This window comes from Monodelphis domestica, chromosome 2 (assembly GCF_027887165.1).
Source record: "Monodelphis domestica isolate mMonDom1 chromosome 2, mMonDom1.pri, whole genome shotgun sequence".
Taxonomy (NCBI): Eukaryota; Metazoa; Chordata; class Mammalia; order Didelphimorphia; family Didelphidae; genus Monodelphis; species Monodelphis domestica.
This window is the reverse complement of record NC_077228.1, coordinates 517252775-517276071: the sequence shown is the minus strand read 5'-3', so window position 1 is coordinate 517276071 and position 23297 is coordinate 517252775. Positions and strand designations below refer to the sequence as shown.

Here is a 23297-nt window from a genome sequence, read left to right as displayed (position 1 = left end):
ATCACTCAATGACTTCCTGATGTGCTCTGCATATTTCCTTGGCCAGAAGTGGCCAGATGAAGGCCAGGCCAGGCTTAGAACATGGCAGTGTTCAAGGACTCTGCTTCCAGGTTTTCATGTTCTTTTCTCAAATTTCTCCCTCTGTAGATTGTAGATGAAAGGAGTTGTGATGACGCACACTCGGCACCCCCCTTTGGGCTTTTCTTTTAAAAGTGCAACATGTGTGTTTACAATACAAAGCTGAAAAATATCTTTAGTAGGCACGTAGTACCATGTTATGGCTGGCTTGGAGCCTGGGAGGAGTATTTCAGAGCCAAAGTGTTGGGTTGGGGAGGTTGAATTGTACATGAATGGATGAAATGGGAAGTGGTACTTACCCTTCTTCAGTGCCACTGACTTATGAGGAAATGAGGAAGGAGGCTGTTATAAGGAGGGAAGGGACACTGGTATCAAGAAGCCAGGTTCTAATCCTTGACCGTGTCTGCCAGGGTAAGTCACATAAGCCCTCTAGGCCTCAGTTTCTTCATTTATAAAATGAGGAGAGTAGACCTAAATGACTTCTAAAGTTCCTTTCAGTCCTAAATTTATAACCCTATGTACCCTCTCCAGGGGTCTTATGAGGGGTTAGACTACATGTCCTTCTAATTTCCTTCTAGATCTAACTTTGATCCTTTGTTCCCTTCCTGGGCCTCAGTTTCTTCTTTTGTAAAGTAAGAGGGGGCTAAGGTTTCTTCCAAGTCTAAATCTCTGGTCCTCTCATGCATGTCACCATCTGAAAGTTAACAACCCACCCCACAGCTCTTCCACCCACCCAATTCTCATTCCAGATGGTCCTTTTCCATAGAAATTTTGAGGTAAAGAAAGGATTTCTTTTCTTCTCATGGAACCGGCATTTTTTTACAACTAGCCATAGTTTAAGGGATTATCTACCATAGGCGAGTTGCTGTTTGCAAGCCTGGTCAGGATACCTAATAATGGAGTCCTATCAGGATGCTGTAACACTTGCCCACTCTAGTCTCTCCCCTCCTCTCCCCACCTCCCAGGGATGGGAGGAACACAAATGGAGGAGGGGGTCTGTGGAGCTGGGGAGTGGGACAGCTCGGTCCCAGCACATGAAAGCTGGCTCGCCTGTAAATTTCCCAGAAGCCTCCATTTTGGATGCATCCTGGACAACGTAGACTGAGCTGGCTTCTCCCCATCTCCCTCCCTCCTGGTTCATGTTGGAGTATTAATCCACTTTCTGGCACATGAACAGATGGCCCATGGTGGGAGTGTTGGATGTCAAGAATTAGGCCTGGTGGGAGTTAATGTGGGAAAGGGAGGAGAAAGAAATGCCTCTCCCTCCTGTAAGCTATCGGTGCCGCTTTCTTCTCGTGTGTTACTGACCCTTCTCGGGCCAGCTGGCTCTCCCATTAAGGCCGTTGATCAAAGTGGCAGTCAGGTGAGGTGGGTGTAGGTAGCTGAGTCCAAATGTGTCCTCACTCCTGGGGCAGAATACCTCAGAGTTCATGTCTTCCTCCAGGTGGGGCCAGAATGGATCCTTTTAATTTTGGTTCAAGCCTCAAGAGACAATTTGTTATAGGAATCGGCGTGGGGAATGACTATGGGTGTCCGTAGACACAGTTTTAATGGATCATGCTTGCCGTGTCTGACTCCAGATTTCTTATGTGTGTAATATGCTAAGTTTGGAAGGTAATTTGGGATTTTCAGAGGCAGAAATGAAGAGGAAGGGTATTCTAGGCATGGGGGACAGACTGGACAAAGGCATGGAGATGAAAATAAAATGTGATTCATGAGAAACAGCAAGAGAGGCTACTTGAGAAGGGACTTCAGTGTCCCTTTTCCACAGATCTTTCTCAATCATCTTCTCTCTTACTCAAGAAGGCCTACCAGCCTTTTGGTTTTTCCATTGGGGGTGGGGGGGAAAAGGGGAGTTTGCGTCTATGTGTCTGTGTGTGTGTTTTGAGGGTAAAGTCAGGGTGGGCAATACACATAAAGGCAGCTGAGTGAAGTAATTCTTTCTTCTTTTTTTTTTTAACAAGGGAACCAAGCCAAGCCCAAATTTTTAAGTTGAACCCCAAGTCCTCCATGTATCTTCTTTGAATGTAGTGGCATATAGAAGTACCTCTGGATAGGAAAGGCTCATTTATTTTGGCCTATATCCTCTTCTGATGATGGCTTCTCCTTGAAACCAGAATCACAGGGTAGCCAGCCAAAGAAGGCAGCCCCTGCTGTGGCATCCAGCTTTTATGTTAATCCAACCTCAGGTTCTTTTGAAGGAACCTACAGTGTCTTGGCCTCTGCATCCATGTACAATCTGGTTTGGATAAAAGGGAGGGAGCGCCAAAGTCTTTTTAGTTTGACAAACCCTCCCAACCATAGAAAGGAAAGAGGGGAAATTAGATCAGCAGTGCTGTTAACACTCACAAGCAGAGTTGTTGTTTTAAGTCAAATCAAAGACTTTTTTTTCAACCCTTACTTTCTGACTTAGTAATAACTCTAAGACAGTAGGGCAAGGGCTAGCCAACTGAGGTTAATTGACTTGCCCAGGGTTAGTCACTGTAAAATTTAAAATTAAATCTCAAATAATAAAATATATTTTAGGAGATTTATTAATGATCATTAGAAATCAAGGAATAAAGAGGATACAAAATAAAGACCATGTGCCTATGGCTGATTAGCCATGTCAAAATCCCCACTCACTACCTCCATGCTCCCCAACAGGGCCAAGAAAAAGAGGCCTGACCCTTCATGTCCTTGCCTAATATCCTCTGTCTACAGGAAGTACATAATGACAAGAAGTCATTGGGCTCCTGGGAAATGTAGTTCTTTTTTAGAGTAACAGAGTTTCAATTATACATCACACAGTTAGAAAGTGTCTGAGGCCAGATTTGAACCTAGGTCATCTCAACTCCAAGCTTGACCCTTTATCAACTGGGCCACCTAACTGTCCTACCCCTTTATGTTCTTGAAAATTATTGAGGGCCTCCTAAAAAGCTTTTGCTTATTGGGTTATATCTAGAAATATTTACACATTAGTAATTAATATGTATTAATATTATTATAAAAATTATTTTAACCCCATTGAGCCCTTAAAAAGGGTATTAGGGATCCCTAAACCACAATTGGAGAACCACTGCCATAGAGCATATAGAAGAGAGGACTGGAAGAGTCAGAAGGTGCCAGGTTGTGAAGGGATCTAAAGCCACACAGAACTGAGATATTTATGGCTCTTTATCTTCCTGGCATCTGTTCACCTTGCATCCCTACTCAGAAGCTCCTCAAATTCATGTCAGCAGAAATCCTGCAGCCCTTGCCTGACTGGGCAGGGCAAAAAAAAAATCCTAAATGTACAATGGGGTGCCAAGAGGGTCTCCCTTTTCCCAAGAGGGTTTAGGGGCTGGTAGAAAGAAAACAGGACTTTGGAAGCTAAGGATACATATATGAATCCAGACTCTGATCAGTCCTTCCTCTGAGCACCCACAAAATAGCATCCTCCATCAACTTTCAGTCTTGTTTCTCAATATTCAATGTTATTATTCATGAGAGAGAGAGAGAGAGAGAGAGAGAGAGAGAGAGAGAGAGAGAGAGAGAGAGAGAGAGAGAGAGAGAAGGAGAAAAGGGGCTAGGGAGAGAGAAAGAGGAGGAGGAGGAAAGGAAATAGAAGAGAGGAAAAGAACTGGTGAATGTACAAAATCTCAAGATAAAATTCTTCTTCAGGATCCAGCTTTTAAAAGGGATTCAGGAGCTCAACCTTTGCCCTTTCCCATGATGCTTCTTTTTGAGCATATGTGCTCTTGCAGAAAGCAGGATTAATGAGTCATGGGCAAGTGGGTGGCAAAGGTTTGCGTTTGTTGTTAGTCTGAACTCTCTTGCTGTGTAGGTGTCAGTCAGATATGAGTACCAATATTTGAATGTAGATTTGGGGGTTAAATAGGATATGTTTTATGGAGCCCCCCTCCCCCACATACATACAATTTTTTGTTCCCTTTATAGTTTACTATACTTGGTGATATCCAGAAGGAAGATTTCTTTCTCTACTTTTTCACTTGGAAAATATTTATTCCTCCCCGTGTTTCAGGAGTGCAAGTCATAAACTAACACTGCTAAAATTATTTATTTCCCTCTTGTTGTGCCGACATGATCAATTGTAGCAACCCAGGTACAGAATGGTGTAGGATTTGGCTTTACAGCTGCCAGCGCATGAGATATTGCAGCATCCGTTCAGAGTGCTAAGTAATATGGTTTCCATTTAAAAATGGCCAGTTACAGAACTGAGGGGAGGTGGCAGGTAAGGTTGGAGACTAGCTCTGTTGGATTAGCCAGCCGTCTCCAAGGGATAAGATCCAGAAATAAAGGAGGGTGCAGGGAAGAGAAACCCCTAGGATCCAAAAGGGAGCAGAATAGCCTGGGCTAAACAGCCTTAAGTCAAAATGTCAAGAATTAGCAAGTGGGCAGAAAACAGAGGGCCTCAGCCTTGTTAAAATGGGAATTTTTTCATTTCCCAATAGCCAAGTGGGCTTGGGCAACTGACGGGCAATCTCCTCCATTGACACTCCCATTAGCCTATTCCTGGGCAGCAGTGAAGGGTATGTAGAGCAGGTCCTTCTTTGTTGCTGTTTTTTGGCTTATCATCTTGTCATCCCCTACGAACCTTAGTAACCACTGAGCTTTTTCATTTCCTAGATTTCTCCAAGAAAACTTGGCTTGAAAAATAGCATTCTGGAATAAATAAAAATGTTTACTCTTTCAGGCATTCATTCATAACATAACATAACATAACATAACATAACATAACATAACATAACATAACATAACATAACATAACATAACATAACATAACAACACAATAATACAATACAATATATTTAATATAATATAATACAATATATTTAATATAATATAATTAATATAACATAATGTAATATAACATAATGTAATATAACATAATATAACATAATATAATATAATATAATATAATATAATATGATATAATATGATATAATATAATATAATATAATATAATATAATATAATATAATATAATATAATATAATATAATATAATATAATATAACAAAAATGGTCTTTATTATTAGTGGAAAAGACCCAATTTGTAGACCTAATCAATCTTGAGGATTTCTGAAGACTAGGGAGAAAAATTAAATAGCCTACTCAGGATCACAACAGAGTTCAGTACCAGAGTCAATCCAGGGCTCTTTCACCCTCAAATTCAAGTACTACTCCCCTGTAGCTCCTTGATGCTAGCAAGGTGATCTCCTGTGCTTTGATGTATATGTATATGTTTTGCATTTCTTATCTATTTCTATATTTCCATATGTACACTATGCACCTGCGTATATTTGTCTCTGAGTGTATATACATGCATGCACATAGACACACATATTCATCTAAATAGAGATCTCTCTTTTAGCCCTCAGGGGGCTTACAATCTAAAATGGATATAGAATTGATATTTATAAATTGCTTCAAGGTTTCCAAAGCACTCTACAGACACAGTCTCTCCCAACAACCTTCTGGAATAGGTCCTCCAGGTATTCCCTCTGGGGAAGTTTCCACTCCTTGGAGGGCTGCAGGTGTCCTGCTGGCTGGGAGGGAAAAGAAAAGAAAAGTCTGGCTCCAAATGTAGAGACTTGCATTATGTAGCTTCAAGCCCTAGAACTCATTGGGTAAGTCACAGAAATGGGTGGATCTCTGAGATACTCTAATGTGACAATTTAAAAAAGAGGAAGAGAAGGCTTAGAGAAGGAAACCATTGCCCAAGCCATGGCGGGGTTCCTCAAAGGAGTGGTCCTTTGGCAAATCTCTCTGTTTCCTCCATCTCTGAGGCCATTTGTTTTCTACATGCCAGGAGTTGAGATTATGAGACAAAAGTGAACCTGCCTCTCTAAGAACTACTGGAGTGATACCCTAGAGATATGGATATGGATATGGATATAGAGATAGAGATATAGAAAGATGTAGATGTAAATAGATGTAGATATAGATATTGGCTGAGCCATCAGGGGTGAATGATTCCACCTCTAGGTGCTCCAGGCCACTCTCCAAATCTAGAAGTCACCCAACAGTGGCTTATCTGCCTTGGTGGGACTTTCCTTGATGGGAGTCCCCTTCCCCAGGGAAATCACACATCTGGTCCTTCATAGGCAGATGCACCAACAGATGCCATCATTTGAAGAGGAAGACAGTGCCAACAGCTGAGGGGATCAGGAAAGACCTAGAGCTTGGGAGGCAGAGAGGAGATGTGGAGGAAGATGAATGGCACGTTTGAATAACAGGGGTGTGAGCATCTAGGGAGCGAAGGGGAAGAGTGGGAAATCCCATTGGGAGGCTGGTTGGAACCCAAAATGTGCAGGATTCTAAATGTTTGGGGTTTAATTCTAGAGGCAAGAGGGAGACCCGGAAGGTTGTTGAGCTAGAGTTGGGTGATTTGATTAGGCCTGTGTTTTAGGAATATTCTTTTGGTAGTCATGTGAAAGACTGACTGGACAGAGGAAAACCTGGAAGCTGGGAGACCCATTAGGCGGCTCTTGTGATATACTTCAGCAGATGGGTGATGAGGGCTTGAACTAGAGTGATGACAATGTGAGTGGAGAGAAGGGGAGGGATGAAAGAGGCTTTGATCCTCCCCAGAGGCTTGGGCCACTCCTCCCAACAGGCCCATAAACAGATAAAGACTCCCTGTTGTACTGAGTTATTAACAGTAACTGAGACAGGGTGGATGAACATTGTTCCCATATATATATATAGTTAACTCTTACTGTGATCTCCATTTAAGTGTCTCAGAAGTAGGCACTGGCTTCATGGCAACTGTACCAAAAACATTCATCCTAATGGCTGACAGAGAGGAAAAGGCAACCCATTTTTAACTCAAAAGTAGAGTCAAATTTCATCACTTTTGTGTTTGGAAGGAAACCGAGAGATCATCCAATCACAGGAGCCCGGATCTGGGCTAGATGGCATCTCAGAGGCAATCTTGTCCAGTTCCTCATTTCACAGTGGAAAAGGATGTCCAGAGGGGAATTGCCCACCGGCTTCTGGATGAGTAGCAGAACAAGAATTTGAACCCAGAACTCCAAATCCTGGGTTCTTTCTATTGTATTTCCCCTTCATACCACCAGTGAAAAAACGAAGTTCAAGGCCATGTTCTAGGATGGAATCTAGATTCCCAGCTCCTAGCCCTGAGCTCTTTTCACCACGAGACACCCTATTTGAAGTTTCAGATCTGGGATTCCCTTCTCCCCACTTTAAACAATTTTTATAGATTTAACACCTCCCCTCCCAAGTTAACCCCAACCCCCCAAATAACATTGACTTGATTCTGGGACCTCTACTTTTTTTTTGAAAGACAAAGTACTCAGACAAGGACAAGCTTCCCCCTCGCCCCCAAATCTTTACCTTCTTAGAATCAGCACTTAGTATTGGTTCTAAGGCAAAAAAGTGGTAAGGGCTAGGCAAAGGGGGTTAAGTGACTTGCCCAGGGTCACACAGCTAGGAAGTGTCAGAGGTCAGATCTGAACCCAGGACCTCCTCCCTGTCTCCAGGCCAGGCTCTCTATCCACTGAGCCACCTAGATGCCCCTACAGTTTTATTTTTGTCTGTCTTCCTAGTACTTAATACCTAGGACACAGAAGATGCTTCATAAATGCACATTGATTGATTGTGTGTTTCATAGAGACCAGGCATACTCACTCACAGGTGAGAGCCTCCTTTAGCAGTGTGACTTAGAATTTGAGTCTGCAAACATTAAACACCTACTGTGTACAAATCTGGCAATCAGCCAACATGGACCAAAGTCATGCATGCATGCGTGGACGAGCATTATTGTCATTAAATTTTTCAATCAGGGGCCTGATATCATAAGGAACATTTTTCCAAAGCAGTCTTCAGCTTCGTTCTGGTAATTCACAGTACAAATGGAAGCTTGCATCAAGGCTTCCGACTCGGAATTTGTCATTTGAGAAGTAGCAAAACACACACTTAGTTGTTAAACTGCTAACAATGATAACTTAGGATGCATTTTTGAGATTGGAAGGAAGGGGGGGCTCTTAATTTAGCTTCCTCAGTGTTTTATTTTCAGCTGGCTTAATCTGTAAACTTGGCAGAGCTCTTTGGATGTTTCAGAAACACGAAGTATTTTAAACATCTGAGCAATTTAACATTTAAAAGGCAGTCGACTCCCCCTGTTGAGTGGCTGCTTGTCATTACTTTCCCCCCACCAAGGCTTGCTGGACTTAGAATGAGCGAAGAGTCTCAAGTTGATCCTAAGCAGCCCTCAGAGTTCATAATGTCAGCCCTCCTCCATCTATGGACCTAATAGATGGGTTCCAACCAATGTTTCCCTAATCTTCAGATTAAGATTCTAATAAGAGAAAGTTAAAATCTTCCTAGACAAGCTAGAATCCTAATCCTTGGACTCAGTGTGTCAGTGTCTGATTATACCAGACATGGATTACCCAGACCTCTCGAGTCTCTGTTTCCTCTTCCTTTGTTTCCTTCATCATCCCCTGAAACACATTTTTAACACCCCCCCCCATACTCAAAGCCCCTTTTACAGAAGGGAGATGACAAGGAATGAGGAAATCAATCAGAATAACCTTTGATTTTTCTATTAATAGCTTCTTTTGGCCTGGGGTATCTTCAATCCCTGAATATGGAAACTATAAAAGACATACAATTTTTAAAAAATCAAAAAAGGAGCAGGGAGCTAGGTGGCTCAGAGACAGAAGACCTGGGGTTCAGATTTGGCCTCAGATATTTCCTACCTGTGTGATCCTGGGTAAGTCCATTGCCTAGCCCTTATTGCTCTTCTGCCTTGGAACCAATACACAGTATTGATTCCCATGGCAGGTTAAAAGTTTAGAAAAACAAACTACAGAAGAAATAAAATCTTTGAAGATAAGAACTGGGATTTTTTTTTCCTTAGAAACCCTAGACCCATGTTGGCAAACCGATGGCACACGTGCCAGCGGGGTGTGTGGGACTACTAGCCTTCCCCTCTCCACCGAGTCTGAGGGTAATTTTCATATCACCCACCCCTCTGCCCAGCAGGACAATGGGAGCACTTCCTCCCTCCCCTGTCAGGGATAAGGGGATGGTTCATTTGTGGTATGAGGGTTGCAGTTTGGGCACTCAGGCTCTAAAGGGTTCGCCATCACTGCTCTAGACCCTAGCACAGTGCTTGGCACATAGTAGACATTTTATTTATTTACTTATTCATTCATTCATTCATTCATTCATTCATTTATTGATTGATTGATTTACCTTCTATCTTGGAATTAATACTGTATACTGCTTCCAAAGCAGAAGAGTGGTAAGGGCTAGGCAATGGGGGTTAAGTGACTCACCCTGGGTCACACAGCTGGGAAGTGTCTGAGGCCAGATTTGAACTCAGGACCTCCCATCTCTAGGCCTGACTCTCAATCCACTGAGCTACCCAGCTGTCCCCACATAGTAGACATTTTAGAAATGCTTTTTTCACTGAATTAATGGAATCATAAATTTAGATCTTAGAGATGGTCTAATCAAGGAGTTCTTAACCTTGTCATGGACCCTTTCATGGCAGTCTGGTCAAGCCTACAGATTCCTTCTCAGACCATGATTTTCCAGTGCCTAAAATAAAATACATGGGACTACAAACTCTACTGAAGATATTGTTATAAAGGTATTTTTCAAAAAAAGTTCATAGGTTAAGAACCTCTTCTTATTTGCTATTGTTCAGTCATGTCCAACTCTTTGGGATACCAAATGGAGTTTTCTTGGTAAAGATCTTGGAGTGATTGGCCACTTCCTTCTCCACCTCATTTTATAGATGAGGAAACTGAGGCAAACAGTGTTAAGTGACTTGCCCAGGGTCACACAACTGCTAAGTGTCTGAGGCCAGATATGAACTCAGAAAGATGAGTCTTCTTGACTCCAGACCCCTAAACTCTATCCACCACACCAGCTAGCTGTTTTTTGATAATCTTTGTAGTGTGCAGAGGAAGAAAATGAGACCCAGCCAGAGCCATTAAGCCACTCACTCCAGGTTACACAGATGATAAGATAGAAGACTTTATTTAGGAATGTAAATGACCCTGAAGGCCATTTAGTTTACAGAATCACAGATGATAGCATCTAAAATTTAGGACTGACCCATTAGAGGTAATTGAGGCTACTCCTTTCATTTTACAAATGGGGAAACTGAGGCCCCCAGAAGTTAGTAGGCTTGCCCAGAGTCACACAATTATGTATCTGAAGCTGGATTTGAGCCCATATCTTCCTGACTTTGAGTCAAGTACCCTATCTATAACACCACTCCTGATTTTACATTTGAGGAAAAGAAGCCCAGAATAGTTAAGTGACTTGCCCACAGCCACATAGATAAGATTTAGAGATGAAGCCTAGATTGAGAAATAGAAGAGATCTTTGAGGTCATCTACTTCTATCTCCTTATTTTTGTATTTATTTTGTAAAATTGTATTAGGAGTTTCCTTTTACTGGGTTATTTAAGGTAACTGAAAATGTTGGGCAAACACCCTGAGAAATTAGGTAATAGGAAAGACAGAATTCTTTCCTCCCCCCTTCCCCCCCAATTCTTCTATCTTTTCAGTTGGAGTCAAGCAGGGATTCAGAATTGGCAAGTTGACTAAAGCTTTTAACATTTTTCAGTTTAGGAAACTGAGTCCTAGAACAGTTAGGCGGCCAACATGGAGATCTTTGAAGACATCTCGTTTAATCTCAGCACTGATTAGTTGAGGAAATGGAGAGAGAGAGAATGGCTGCTTTGCCCAAGACTCCCCAGATAGATATGAAATAGTAGAGTTAGGATTTGAATCCAAGTGCTAAATCTGGAATTCTCTCTCCAATGCCTTGTGCTGCCCTGGTAGGGCAAATGTGATTTGGGGCTATCTCCATTCTCCCCAACCACACTGCTGGTAGGCAAGAGATCTTGCTGGTGCAGGAATTTAGGGTTAGGGTCATTCATGTATGTACTTGCCTCTGGCTTTCTTCATAGGTCTAATCCCTGACAACCAGGAATGAAAATCCAATAGGTGCCATGAAAAGCCTCAGAAAACTTGCTTAGGGGCAGCTAGGTCGCTCAGTAGGTGGAGCATCAGGCCTGGAGTCAGGAGGACCTGGACTCAGATACCTCCTAGCTGTGTGATCCTGGGCAAGTTACTTAACCCCGATTGCCTAACCCTTCTTCTTCAATCTTAATATTGATGCTAAAAAAAGAAAAGAAAAGAAAAAGAGAAGGAATGAAAGAGAAGGAAAGGAAGGAGGGAAAGAAGGGAGGGAGGAAGGAAGAAAGGAAAGGAGGAAGAAAGGAAGGAGGAAGGTAGAAAGGAAGGCAAGAAGGACCTGGTGTTTGTGGTAATAGAAACTAGAGGATGAACTGAGTAATTTTTCTGGGAGGGGGCGTCCAAGTTGACTCATAGGTGTGTAAGTGCCATATTTTATATGGTGTAAATTACAGGGAAGAAAACTTGGATGTTCTGCCTCAGTTGGCTCTTAATGTTAATTTAGGCAAGACTTGGACAGCTTGGCTAAGAAGGCTGCTGCATGAGTATTGTATTATTGAAACAGGAGTGAAATGGATTTTCCTTAAATTTCCCTTTGAGCAGTCTTGGTTTCATCAAAGCAGCTTTAAAGTATTATTTGTTTCGGCCAGCTTGAGGGCCTCTTCAGCTTTTTCCATGTGACTTCTGTGAGTCAACAAGCATTTATTAAGGTCCTCCTGTGTACAAAGTGGTGCTTCCGTGCTGGGGATGCCAGGAGAGGCAAAAATGGTCCTTGCCCTCAAGGAGCTCACAGTCGAATGGAGAGAACATGCCAACAATTAAATCTGAACAAGATAGAACCAGAATGAATAATCCACAGAGGAAAGGTGCCAGCATCAAGGGAGATCTGTTAGCGGCTAGAAGAATCAGAATCATTTGCACACTGGAGAAGCCCCTAGTCTGACTTTTCCAGGAAGGGTCACCCTAAAGATTCAGCCCTTTGGCCCCCAATCACCACCGTCTTCCCAAGCCCTGGTTTTCTTTCCTCCCCACTAACCCTAAAAATGAGTGTTATTTAAATGCTAGAAATAAGCACACACACCCCCTTTTCTTTGCAGATTCCCCACCCCCTCAAAAAAAGGAAAAAAAAGCTGGTTCGATGCATTAAGCTGCGTGGAGCGCCCTTCCCAAAGCTTAGGAATCCCCGCTGTACTTCCCGGGTCTATCCATGCATGGTTTCTAGGTGGCATACAGCATCTCCGTCTCCCCCATTCCCTCTGCTCGCCTCCCCTGCCATTTGATCTCCGTCTTGTGTGTACTGCATGCTAGGTAGCAGCGGACTGGAAAATCGGGAGCCGTAAGCCTCCCTCTGCACTCTTTCCTCATGGGGTACTTGAACCCTTCAGATTGGACAACCCTTTCATTAATAGCGCTCTGACTGTTACTGGCTCCGGAGTACTGGATGTTGGAGCCGGGAGGGCAACACTGCAAAGACGGCTGGAGGAAGCCTTCTTTCCCCTGCTCCCCCCTCCTCACAGGTTCCGAGGGCTAACGGAGAGCCTCCCCTCCCCCACGGGGCCTGCCTCGGGGGTCCCCCGTCCTGCCAGGAACTGGTCCTCACCCCGGTGCGCCACTTCCCTTTCCTAGACTCTGGCGGGGTGGAAAGAACCAGGTCTCCTCCCCGGAGGGTAGTCCGAGAGCCGGGGGCGATGTGGGGGTGAAAGGATGAGGATGCCAGGCAGGCTTGGACTTTCCAGAGCGGAGCTGTCCTGGCCCGGCTTGTAGACTTTCCAGGCACCTCCGTGGCACACCTACTTATTGTGTGCAAAGGCCTAGAGAGAGGCAAAAAAGAAGCAGACCACGGCGAGGGTCAGGAGTGCCTCTCCGGACTCAAAGAGGACGGCTGTGCAGCTCCAGCCCCCCCTCCCGTCCCCGGGCCTCGCTTGGCAGCCGAGCCGAGCCATCGGGGGCTTCGAGGCTCCTGCTAAAAGGGGGCTGTGGGAGTTGGAGGGGTGCACGTCGGGTGAGGAGATCATCCTCGACATGACAGCCGACTGGGCTTCTTTCCCTGAGCCCGAAGGATTACATTGAGAGTCCGGGCTGCTTGTCCCAGGAGGAGAAAGGGAGACTTTGGGCTCAGCCTGACCGGCCCGGCTGCTGCCTGCCGGGGAAAACCTGGGAGCTTTGTGGGGTCCAGCGAGAAGGGATGGAAGGACCAGGAACCAACAGCAGCGTCCGCTCTATCTGCTCGGCTTCAGGTCCCCGCACGACCTCGATGCCTGCTCTCTCTCGCTTTGGGCGCCCGGGGAGGAACTTAGAGACAAGAAAGAAGCCAAGGCTCGTCGCCAGACACGAGTCTGTTGGGCGCCCCAGAGCAGAGCAGGGGCCGAGGATTAGCTCAGGCCGGGGGTCCGGGGCTGTGCGCCCTGGGAGTGCAGGATAGCGCGGCGCAGCGCCGCGCGCGGCGAGGAGCCGGGACAGCACCGCAGAGCGCAGCGCGCCGGAGCCCGGCGGGCGCAGGGACTGCGTGGGGAGAGGCGAGGCCAGGAGACGGGAGGAGTGGCGGGGCGGGGCGGGGAGAAGCGGCTAGGAGGCGGAGGCGGAGGCGTCGGCAGAGAGGAGGAGGCGGAGGAGGAGGAGGGGCGGCCTCAGCGGCGGCAGAGGCAGAGGCAGCGGCGGCGGCTCTAGCTTCGGCGCTGGCACTGCAGCTGGATCGGAAGTCCCTCTCCGAGCAGCAGAGAGGAGCTGAATGAGGCGCGTCTTCGCGCAGCTCGCAGAGAGAGGGAGTCCAGAGCCGAGCGGAGCGGATCGCCGCCGCTGCGCCTTGCCCTGTCCACGGGCCAGCCGTCGGGTCTCAGAGGAAGAAGCTCCAGTCCTTCCAGCCGCTGCAGCGCCTGGCCTCACAGCCGGCCTTCCGGGCGGTGGCCCCTGCGAGCGCAGCGGAGCAGAGCGGAGGAGACCTTTCGGCGGCGCCCGCTGCCAATGGAGTTCACTTGAGATGTGACAGCGCCCGGGAGTGAGAGAAGGAGAGCCTCGGCCAACACACTGCCGCTCCTAGCCCGTGCTTCGAGCCGGCCCGCCACCCGAGGGCAGCCGGGACTCTTTGTACCGCCCCGGGAGGAGTTGGGGAACCAGCCCCCCAGCAGCATCTGCTGCGTGGGCTGCAGCCCGAGTGATCGAGGAGCCCCGGAGCTTAGTCGCCGCGGGCGCCTGGAGGAGGAGCGGGAGAAGCCGCGGCCGCCACCGCCTGTGCCACAGGCACAGCCCCAGCGCTCTCCTCTCCTCTCTTTCCTCTCTCTCCCTTCACTCCCTCCCTCCCTCCCTCCGTCTGCACATGGTCTCCTTTGTCCTGTCGCCGCCGCCTCTCTCTTAGCTCCCGTGCGCGGTGGCGGCGGCGCTTTCCGCGCGCGCACACACACGCGCACACACTCGCGCGCGCACACTCGGGCTGCCGCCCCCCCCCCTTATTTTTTTGCTCCTTCTTGGAAACCTTGGGGGCGAAGAAGCGGGGCGTCGCAGAGCTGGGGAGCCCAGTTGGGCAGCCGAGTAGACGAGGCGCGCCCGGGCGCCGGCCGGCCCACGGACCCAGCAGCACCCAGCGAATGGGTGGGTGGCTGGGTGAGCGACTGGCTTTTACCTACGGTCGTCGCCAGAAGGGAGGAATTGCCCTCGGCCTGAGGATCTTCGCCAGCCTGGGAGGATTCGCTTTGAGACTTTAAACGAGCCGTCTTGCCAGCAGTCCAGGCAGAGTTAGGGCCACTTCTGCTACGTGTGTTTTGGGGGCTTTCTTTTTTCCCTCCCTTCGCCCGCCTTTTGCTCCCTCCAAATCCGACTCTTCTAACCCCCGGGAGATTTGGAAGCAAACCATGAACTTGGGGCTGTCGGGGCCCCCAGCGGAATCCTTGGAGACCAGGTAATGAAAACCCTTCTGGAGTCTTTTTTTCCACCCCGTCCCTCTGGCCCCAGGGCTGCGAGACGCCCGGGAGGATCTGGAGAACAACCTGCTTTCTCTCCCTTCCTTCTCTGCTGGCGGTCTTGCCCGGGCTGTCTGGTGGTCCCGGGAAGGCTCGGAGAGCGCACGGGGCGCCACTTTCCCCATTCTTCCCTCCCCGGACAGTGTGGGTGTGCTTGCGGAGAAGCGGGTTCCGACTATGGAGAGAAGAACCCCCTGGCTCTCCCCCTGTTCAATTCAAACCGTCCCGGGGGTCTTTTATTGTCTTTTGCTAAGTGGGAGGCGGTAGCGGTTGGTGCCAACCCCCCGATCCTGGGCTCCGAGCGCCTATCGTGGTCTCTGTCCCTGGGCTCTGTCCACTGGCTCGCTTGGCTGACTCCCTCCATCCTTCTTCCTTACCAGGCGGCTGCATTTGCAGCCAGCCAGCCAGCCTTTGTACTTTTCTTTCTTTGAGAGGCGAGCTCGGGAACTGGGGGTGGGGGCTGGTGTCGGATTTGGGGGTCGGAGGGAAGGAACTGGGGGCTCACTTGAAGGTAGGCTTGGCTTTAAGCTGTTGTAGGGGGTCGAGGGGTGGGGGCTCCATGGTTCTCTTACTCCTCGCCGCCACAGCCAGCAGATGACGGGAAGGGGACTAGAACTTTGCTGGGGAAGGGGGAGAGGCGCCCTCCCATCTGTTCCACCCCTGCCCTTCGTCCCATGCCAACATCTCCTTCCCAAGTGCCCCCACCCATATCGGCGGCCAGGTTTCCAACAACCGAGGCGGGAAGGCTAATAAAGGGTAGTTCGGTCTTTGAGGAAGGAAAGGGAACGAACGGGAAAGATTTGGCTTCTCTTCCCTTTTTCACTCCATCGCCGCCGCTGCGGAAGGCCTTAGATGCAGCTACGTTGAGCTAAGACGTCGCTGTTCCTTTTCCCCCCACCTGGGCAAGCGGGAACCAGCTGCTCGGACCCGGGGCCCGCCAGCCCTCCCTTCCTGCCGGACTTGACCAAGTTCGCTCCCCTAAAAACCGAGGTCGAAAAAATAGCGCCAAGAGCGATCGCGAGATCCATCTCCAAAGAGAGAAGAGAAAGAGAAAAGTTTGAAATGAAATCGGGCTTCGGGAGGGGAGTGCAAGAACTGGTTCTCAAGTCGGAGGCAGGAATTTTCTTTTCCTTGCTCGAATTCGAATCTCCTCCAATTCGTAAGTGCGGGGTTGTTGGAGGTAGAAAGGCTCGAGTGGAAATCTGCCTGGCTAAGGGTGGCCGCCTTGTTTCTTATTCACTGCTAGGGACCGCAGGCTGGAACGTTTCCTTCCCGTGCCGCCCCTCGCTCGCTTTTCTGCCTTTATTTTAGTCCTATTCACTTTTCCTAAGAGCAAACACATGGTTTTGCATTTAGAAACAGGCCAAAAAAAAAAAAAAGAAAGAAAAGAAAAGAAAGAAAGAAAAAGAAAACCATCTGCCGAGAGAGATTAAATCCTTGATTTGCATCAGCTGGAGATGCCGCGGCTTCACTGGGTCCCTCTCCAAGACCGGACGTAGAAGGATGGACTGAAATGGTCTCCAAAACGTAGATGTTTCTGATGCATCATTAGGCAGACCCGGGTTTAAGAAATACAGTGAAAGAAAGCAAGATTCCGCCATCCTTAAGGTTTTCCTGGAAAGGACACGACAGCCTGCTCATTCTCTGTGAAGAGTTGCAGCATTAGCTGTTGGGGATAAAAGCCCCTAGAAAAATGGGTTCAGATTGGGGGTGGGGGTGGGGAAGAAAGGCACAAGGAAAGGTAAAGGTAAAGGAAGATGGAGAAGAAAAAGTGTGAAAGTCAAGGCCCTCCAACCAAATAATTCTCCTGAAGTTTTCTGAAGATGCTGTGAGAATTGATTATATTTAGCTTTCCTCCTGTTTGGGAAACAAACAAAAAACCCAGCCCGTTCTTAGAGAAACAGCTGTGTTGTTGTTTTGAAGAGTATTGGGTTCCTTCTGAGGCTTAAATGACTGGATGAGACAGATGAGAGAAGGGGGAAAATCCCCCAGCAGATTCGAGAACCGAAATCATCGCCTTCCTGTATTGATTGATCTGGAGAACTCTTATGAGGACCAGACCTCTGAGGTTTTAAGCGTTTTATGCTTAACCTGCCCCAAACCGGATGGTTTAAAATGCCTTTTTTCCCTCCCTCTGTCTGTGGAAAATGTTTCCTTTCAGCCTCCTTGTAAAATTAATTTCCTTAACAATTTAGTGTTGTTATGTTCAAAATCACAGCCTTAATTTGGACATAATGTGCCCTGTTAGGGGCAGGGAATCCCACATTTTCACAGGTCATTTTTATTTTTCTAGATCAAAGGCCAAAAAAGTCACTGCTTCTTCCCCCCCCCCCCCCATTAAAAAAATGTTTTGACTTTGTTTTGACAGCAGATTGGGTGGTGGTGTAGCATTTAGTTGTCATGAATTTCATGTATTGGAAAAGTGATTTCTGATGTAACAAGATCTTGTTATGGGCTGTGGAATGGAAACTAAGTTTCTACAAATCTTGCTTTAGGTATTTAAATTCCATTACATGATTCCTTTCAGTTAAAAGATATTCTGTATAGTTTATTTCTTGTAATCCTGTGAAGTGATAGTATTTGGGTGGTTTCCTTCCCACTTCAGTCCCTATATCAATCTATTTTCCCCCGATTGATTCTTTTTAGGAAGAGCAAAAGACAGAGAGCATGGACTTCAGTCTAATTGTGTTTATAAGGCATTTCAGTTTGTAGGAGGAACCTCAGCCTATTTTTAATAAATTCATACAAGATGGATCAAATGGAAACCAATCTAGTATTATGAAGGAAAATAATGACCCTTCATTCATTATTAAAAACACTAAAAAATGTTTAGTGCTCATTGGATCATAAGTGAATGAACATATATATGTACACACAAACATATATGTTTGCATAATCCTTAGGATCCATATTTTTCTTGCAGAGGCCTCCATGTAAAAAAAGAAAAAAGATTTTCAGTTCTTTTAGTGTGGACATAAAGTAAAATGGGAATCAAAACAGAAAAATGATCACAGAAAAACTAAAACATAAATGCCTTCTATTAATTAAAAAATTTGCTATGTACTACCACCCTTGCCTCCAAATTTATCCAACACTATTCATCATTTTAGATAATATTTATATGTAGAAAGATTTTTTTTTTCCTTTTGGGAAATCATTCCTCAAAAGGGATGATTTGGGAAGGAACACAAATCAGCTATTTCTTGCTTTAAATCCCAAATTGGGGGGTGGAGGTAGGTTTTCTTTTAATTCAGTGCTTAAGATTACAGTAAAATTTTTTGGCATTTTCAGAGCCTAGAAATGGGCAGTTCTGAAAGAAGAACCACAGTATATATTTTTTTAATTGCTTATGGTTTATATTTTTGAAATAAAAGCATGTGCATGAGGAAATTACCCTTTGAGGAATGATCACAGCCTGTTTGAGTTCTTTTTCACCCATTTTCAAAACTGCTTTGATGAACCAGTCAGAAGGCATGATCTTTAGGAAATTGGCAAAGAGAAAATGACAGAAAGCTGGAGAATGGATGGCTGTTTATGCAGGTTAAGATGTCTCAGAGTTGGGAGACCAAGGTCAAACTGTGGCTAAATATATAGGGGAAGAGAGATTGATTACCAGTGAGAATTTAAAGAAATAGATTTACATGAGAATTGGCTTGCTTCTTAGGATGAAAAGCTGAAATTCTAATGATAAGAGTTTTGTTTTCATGGAAAAAATAAACAGGTCCCCCCCCCCCCAGCCCCCCAGAAACAGGATAAGGTGGCTAGAAAAAAGTGTTTTGTAATAATGGTTAAATTGCAAATCATTGTAGGACTTTAGAGCATACAAATTCATTTTGTGCCACTAATATGTCAAATCAGGATGCATTTTTCTTTTCTATATATTTTTAACGATTTCTTCTCCCCCTCCCCAAGTAAAGAGCTGCACTGCAGTTCATACTTGTGGTCAGATAGCACCACCTTATGGATGGCTTGGCGGAATTGCAGCTTTCCATTTTTTCTGGGGCTCTGGGCTAACTTGCCTGTATTTCTTTGAAAATATAACGAATTGATGATACAAAAGCTTCTCTTTTTTCTTGTCTTGTAGGTTTCTGATGCCAGCTCAGAGAAACTTTTCAACACTGCTATAAACAAAGGTAGGACTGGCTTATTCCTTGGTTTTTTGAACAATTCCGTCTATGCCCATCATTTGACAGTGTCTGATGCTCATCGGCTTCCATTCTGGCCCTCGATCAGACTCTTTACCTGTCTATTTGGGATGTTATTTTGGTACTTTTTTTTAGGAAGAAAAGGGGGATGGATGGGGAGGAAGGAGGAGGATTTGGAAGGCAAATCTCCAGATGAGAGAAATCCCTCCCAACCTCCATCTAATTCAGATGAGTTTGACTTAAATGACAGCGAGGTGGCTGAGAGGGTGAGCCTGATATGTTGTTATCTGTGAAGAGAGAATCCCAAGTAGCCAATTTGTACCCCTGACTGGAAGAACCGGCAGATGTTTGGTGTATTTTGCTCCCGTCATGGTCCTAAACTATGTCTTCCTGGGCTTGGGCTTTTGGTAAAGTTAATGAGTGATCCGTAGGGCAAAATTGAAATCTGCCCTGTCCCATTCGTTCCTTCCAAACAGCTAGAGGTAGGAAGAGCATCAGATGATGGAACCGTGCTTTAACAGAGAACGGATGGATCACCACCAGTGGACTTGCCTCTGCTAGCAAGCAGGTTGGCTGGAAATGATGGGTTTTGGGGGATGGGGGGGTGTCTCCCCTCCTCCAAGTCCCAGTCTGTGCTGAGGTGTATAATTTTTAGGCTTTAAATTACACAAATTCCCCCTCCTCCCCCCCTTTCTGCATTGTTTCACCTGCTTTAGCTAGTGGGTTTTGTGCAGTAATTGCTTTAGTAAAGATGGCATCCTCTCCTCTTTCATCATGCCTTAAATGTGTCGTTTCGTAGCAGGCCAGGCATCTCTCTGAGCCGAAGGAGTCTTAATAAATTGAAATTTGAACCACTTCTGCATTATAGAGTTGTCTGGGCTCCTCTTTTCGCCTGGCAATTCATCGGCTCCGGCTCCAACCACAGCTATTTTGAGCGAGCCAGATTAGGGTAGAATTTGGACCGAATGGAATTTTAAATAGTACATTATTTTTAGGGTTCCCAGAAGGTGCGCCTGCTTACTTCCACCACGATTGCTGGCGCTCCCAGGATGACTTGGGATGCATATTGAATTTTCTCTTTTTATTGCATAATGGAGGAGTATTCTCGTTTTATGTTTCATCATATTTTTTGATGGACTGAAAAGTTTGTATAAATTTGTTATCCATAATCCTAAAAGCCAAATAAAGGAGAGGAGACGGTAATTCATAGGCCTGCCGCGCTCATTCCTAGGCAGAGATGTGTAATTGTTTATTGCAGATTTTGAAGAGGAGAGAGTGTTTGCCTGCCACTCTAGGGCCATGTGAGAAAACAGAATTTGTTTCTTTTTCCCATAGTAGTGGTTGGGAGGAGGGGAAGGGGGGTGAGCTGGTCACTAAAGGAGGGGGGGGCCTCCCCCACCCAGAAGTGACTGTATCTTTATTTTGCTAATTTTGGGGGGGCGGGGAAGCTGTGGAATGTGTCTCCCCCTCTTTTGGGCCAGGGCCAGAAGAAAGGGTTGGGGGCTCTGTGAATCAGCATTCTAAGCTGAATGGCTGGAACCTGGGTCCAAGGAGGGGAGTGATTGATGAAGGGGGTGGGGGCAGGGCTGTGCCCCTTCCCTTGGGCTGGGGGTTCCCCCCTTCCTCTTTCCTTTTTCCGAATCCAACATTTCCCACATTTTTATTTTTGTTTACTTACAGAGTTTGATTTGTGGCATCTATTTGGTTGTGAATGGCCCTCCCCTGACAGGGGCCTTTCTTCTTAGCTGCTGTTCTTGGGGTGATTTAGTTCCCTAGAAAGGATTAAGGTTTCTTTGTGCGGCCTAAAATCAACATGGGCTTTTTTCTGAGCTTTGCTTGGGAAACCATACACAAATAAGCTTTTTAGTTGATGGCAGATTATTCCTTTGCCCCTTATTTCCATCCGAATGGCGTCTTTCTTTTCTCCTCCCTAGTTTCCCCTTAATGCCATATGCTAATTCCTGTTGGGGACTGAATGACAAGGGACTGAATCAATGCAAATCCAGGTGCTGCCTGGAGGCTGGCTGGTACCCACCCCCACCCCCATCCCCCACCGGCCCCCCCTTGGGAGAGGGAGATTAAAGTGTGCGTTGGGGGGGCCGAAGGGGGGAGAAGCACCGGGGACAGTTTTGTTAAGGGGATTAGTATTCAAACTGCTAAATATGAGGAAAACAACTCGAGAAAAAGTGATCCATTGTGTGTCGGGAGAATATCCGTAATTGCCTGTAGACAGGTGCAGGGGTTCTCATTATGGGCTGGTGCTTCTGGGTCTGTTTTGACTCCCGGTGGGTGGGGGTGTTGGCTGCCTGGCTGACAAGGCCATCAAGGAACTGTCAATTTGATGCCTGTGTCAAGTTCAAATTCCCCAGGAAATCCACAGCCGCCCCCCCTCGCTTGAAAGCCGGGTCTCCCTCCCTCGCCCAGGGTTCCTTGCCAAGAGCAATAAGCAGTCGGGGGAGCCATAAAAGGGGGCACATTTCCACCAGGTACCGGGCAAGAGGATTTTCAAAGCCTCAGCCCAACCGCGCCGTCTAACAAGGGCGCCCGGGAGAGCTGACAAGGGAGCTCCCTCCCTCCCTCCTGCTCCCCCTCGCTTTCTGGGCCCCCCCTTCCAGATGTTGAAAGCCACATATCACCTCTCCCTCTTGGGGGCCTGACAGCTTCGAGCCTAAGAGTATCCTGGCATTAAGCTGCCCGTGAGATTAAGCTGCCGAGACTGGCGGCTGGTAGATTTGGTCCATAAAATTTCACCGTGGGAGACCAGGGCTAATCTCACAGCCTGGTGATAGCCCGCCTGGATGGAAGCTTTTGATGTTGGGCTCGTGCTGCTGGGAGGATGGAGCTCTGGACAGACAGCTGGACCGACGGACGGATAGGAGGATGGATGGATGGGATAGATAGACGGATGGATGGACAGACAGATGGAAGGATGGATGGATAGACGGATGGATGGACAGACAGACGGATGGATGGATGGATGGGATAGATAGACGGATGGATAGACAGACAGACTGATGGACGGATAGATAGATGGATGGATGGATGGATAGACAAATGAGTGGATAGACATACAGATGGATGGATGGATGAACAGATGGATGGATGGATGGATAGACAGATAGACAGATGGATGGACGGATGGATGGATAGACATACAGATAGATAGATGGATTGATGGACAGATAGATGGACAGACAGACAAGTAGATAATGAATGATAGATAGACAGATGGACAGACAGATAAATGGATGAATAGATGGATAGACAGATGAATGGATGGTTGGATGGAAAGAGACAAACAGATAGATAAATGGATAGATGAATGGACAGATAAATAGGTAGATAGAACGATAGATGGCCTGCACTGTTCAGATCTCACATTTTGAACAATCATCTCGCCTCACTGGCTCAGTTTTTTTCACCCGTGATAATACCACCTAGGGTCTCTGTTTCCCCAGCGACCATCCAGTGCTGAGGAGACAGTTAATTAGAGAATAAGAAACACCAGTGGAGGAGATCCATATCTTGGTGTCTCTGCCTTCCATTAGCAGTGCCCCTAGCTACTTGCTCTGGGCCAGGAAAAATTTCTGATAGGCCAGTGGGGAGACTCATTATATCTTCAATATTTCTCTTATAGAGGAAAGGGCTTTTCAATCTTGTGGGAGTCTGAGGATTTTTTCTGGCTTTTGTTGTGGAAGAGAAAAACTAGTTTTTGGCTTTTATGGAGGCTTTTGGGGTGGGATGGGGAAGGGGCCCTTTTTTTATAATCCCAGCTTTTAGCACAGTGCCTGGTGCTTAATAAATGTTGGCAGACTTAACTCTAGATATCTCTTTATTTAAAGGAGACTCTATTAGAAATACTTGCCTTCTTCCATGTTAAAAAAACACCACCATCCAAAACACTGCCCGAATCTCTACTGAGTGCTTTTCCCTTCCTTCCAGCCCCTCCACCCTAAAGCTTAGGAAGCTTAGGAAGTGCCTAAGATGTGGCAGGCCTAGTGTGGAGCACCTGCTACTACAAAAGTCAGAAAGATAATGTTTGTTTACATTCTGATGCTAGTAAATAACTAGGTATTCTATTTGAATATTTGATGGAAGGTAGTCTGAGAAGGGAAGGCTCTAGCAGATATGGGGACTGGAAGGGCCCTGGGATAAGGTTGTAGATAGACCCTTGAAG

At 46.4% G+C, this 23297-nt stretch overlaps 1 protein-coding gene and 1 non-coding gene across 2 annotated transcripts in view; both read left to right on the top strand.

Annotated features, from left to right (window-relative positions):
• AUTS2 (activator of transcription and developmental regulator AUTS2) overlaps positions 1–23297 on the top strand; it is a 976332-nt gene that overhangs the window by 842979 nt on the left and 110056 nt on the right. The window contains exon 6 of the mRNA XM_056814770.1: positions 19060–19108. Within this exon, the coding sequence (XP_056670748.1) occupies positions 19060–19108 (49 nt within the window). The remainder of the gene's footprint in view (positions 1–19059; positions 19109–23297) is intronic.
• MIR28 (microRNA mir-28) lies at positions 11752–11836 on the top strand. Its single transcript, NR_034991.1, has one exon. It is a non-coding gene; the product is annotated as a microRNA mir-28 (primary transcript).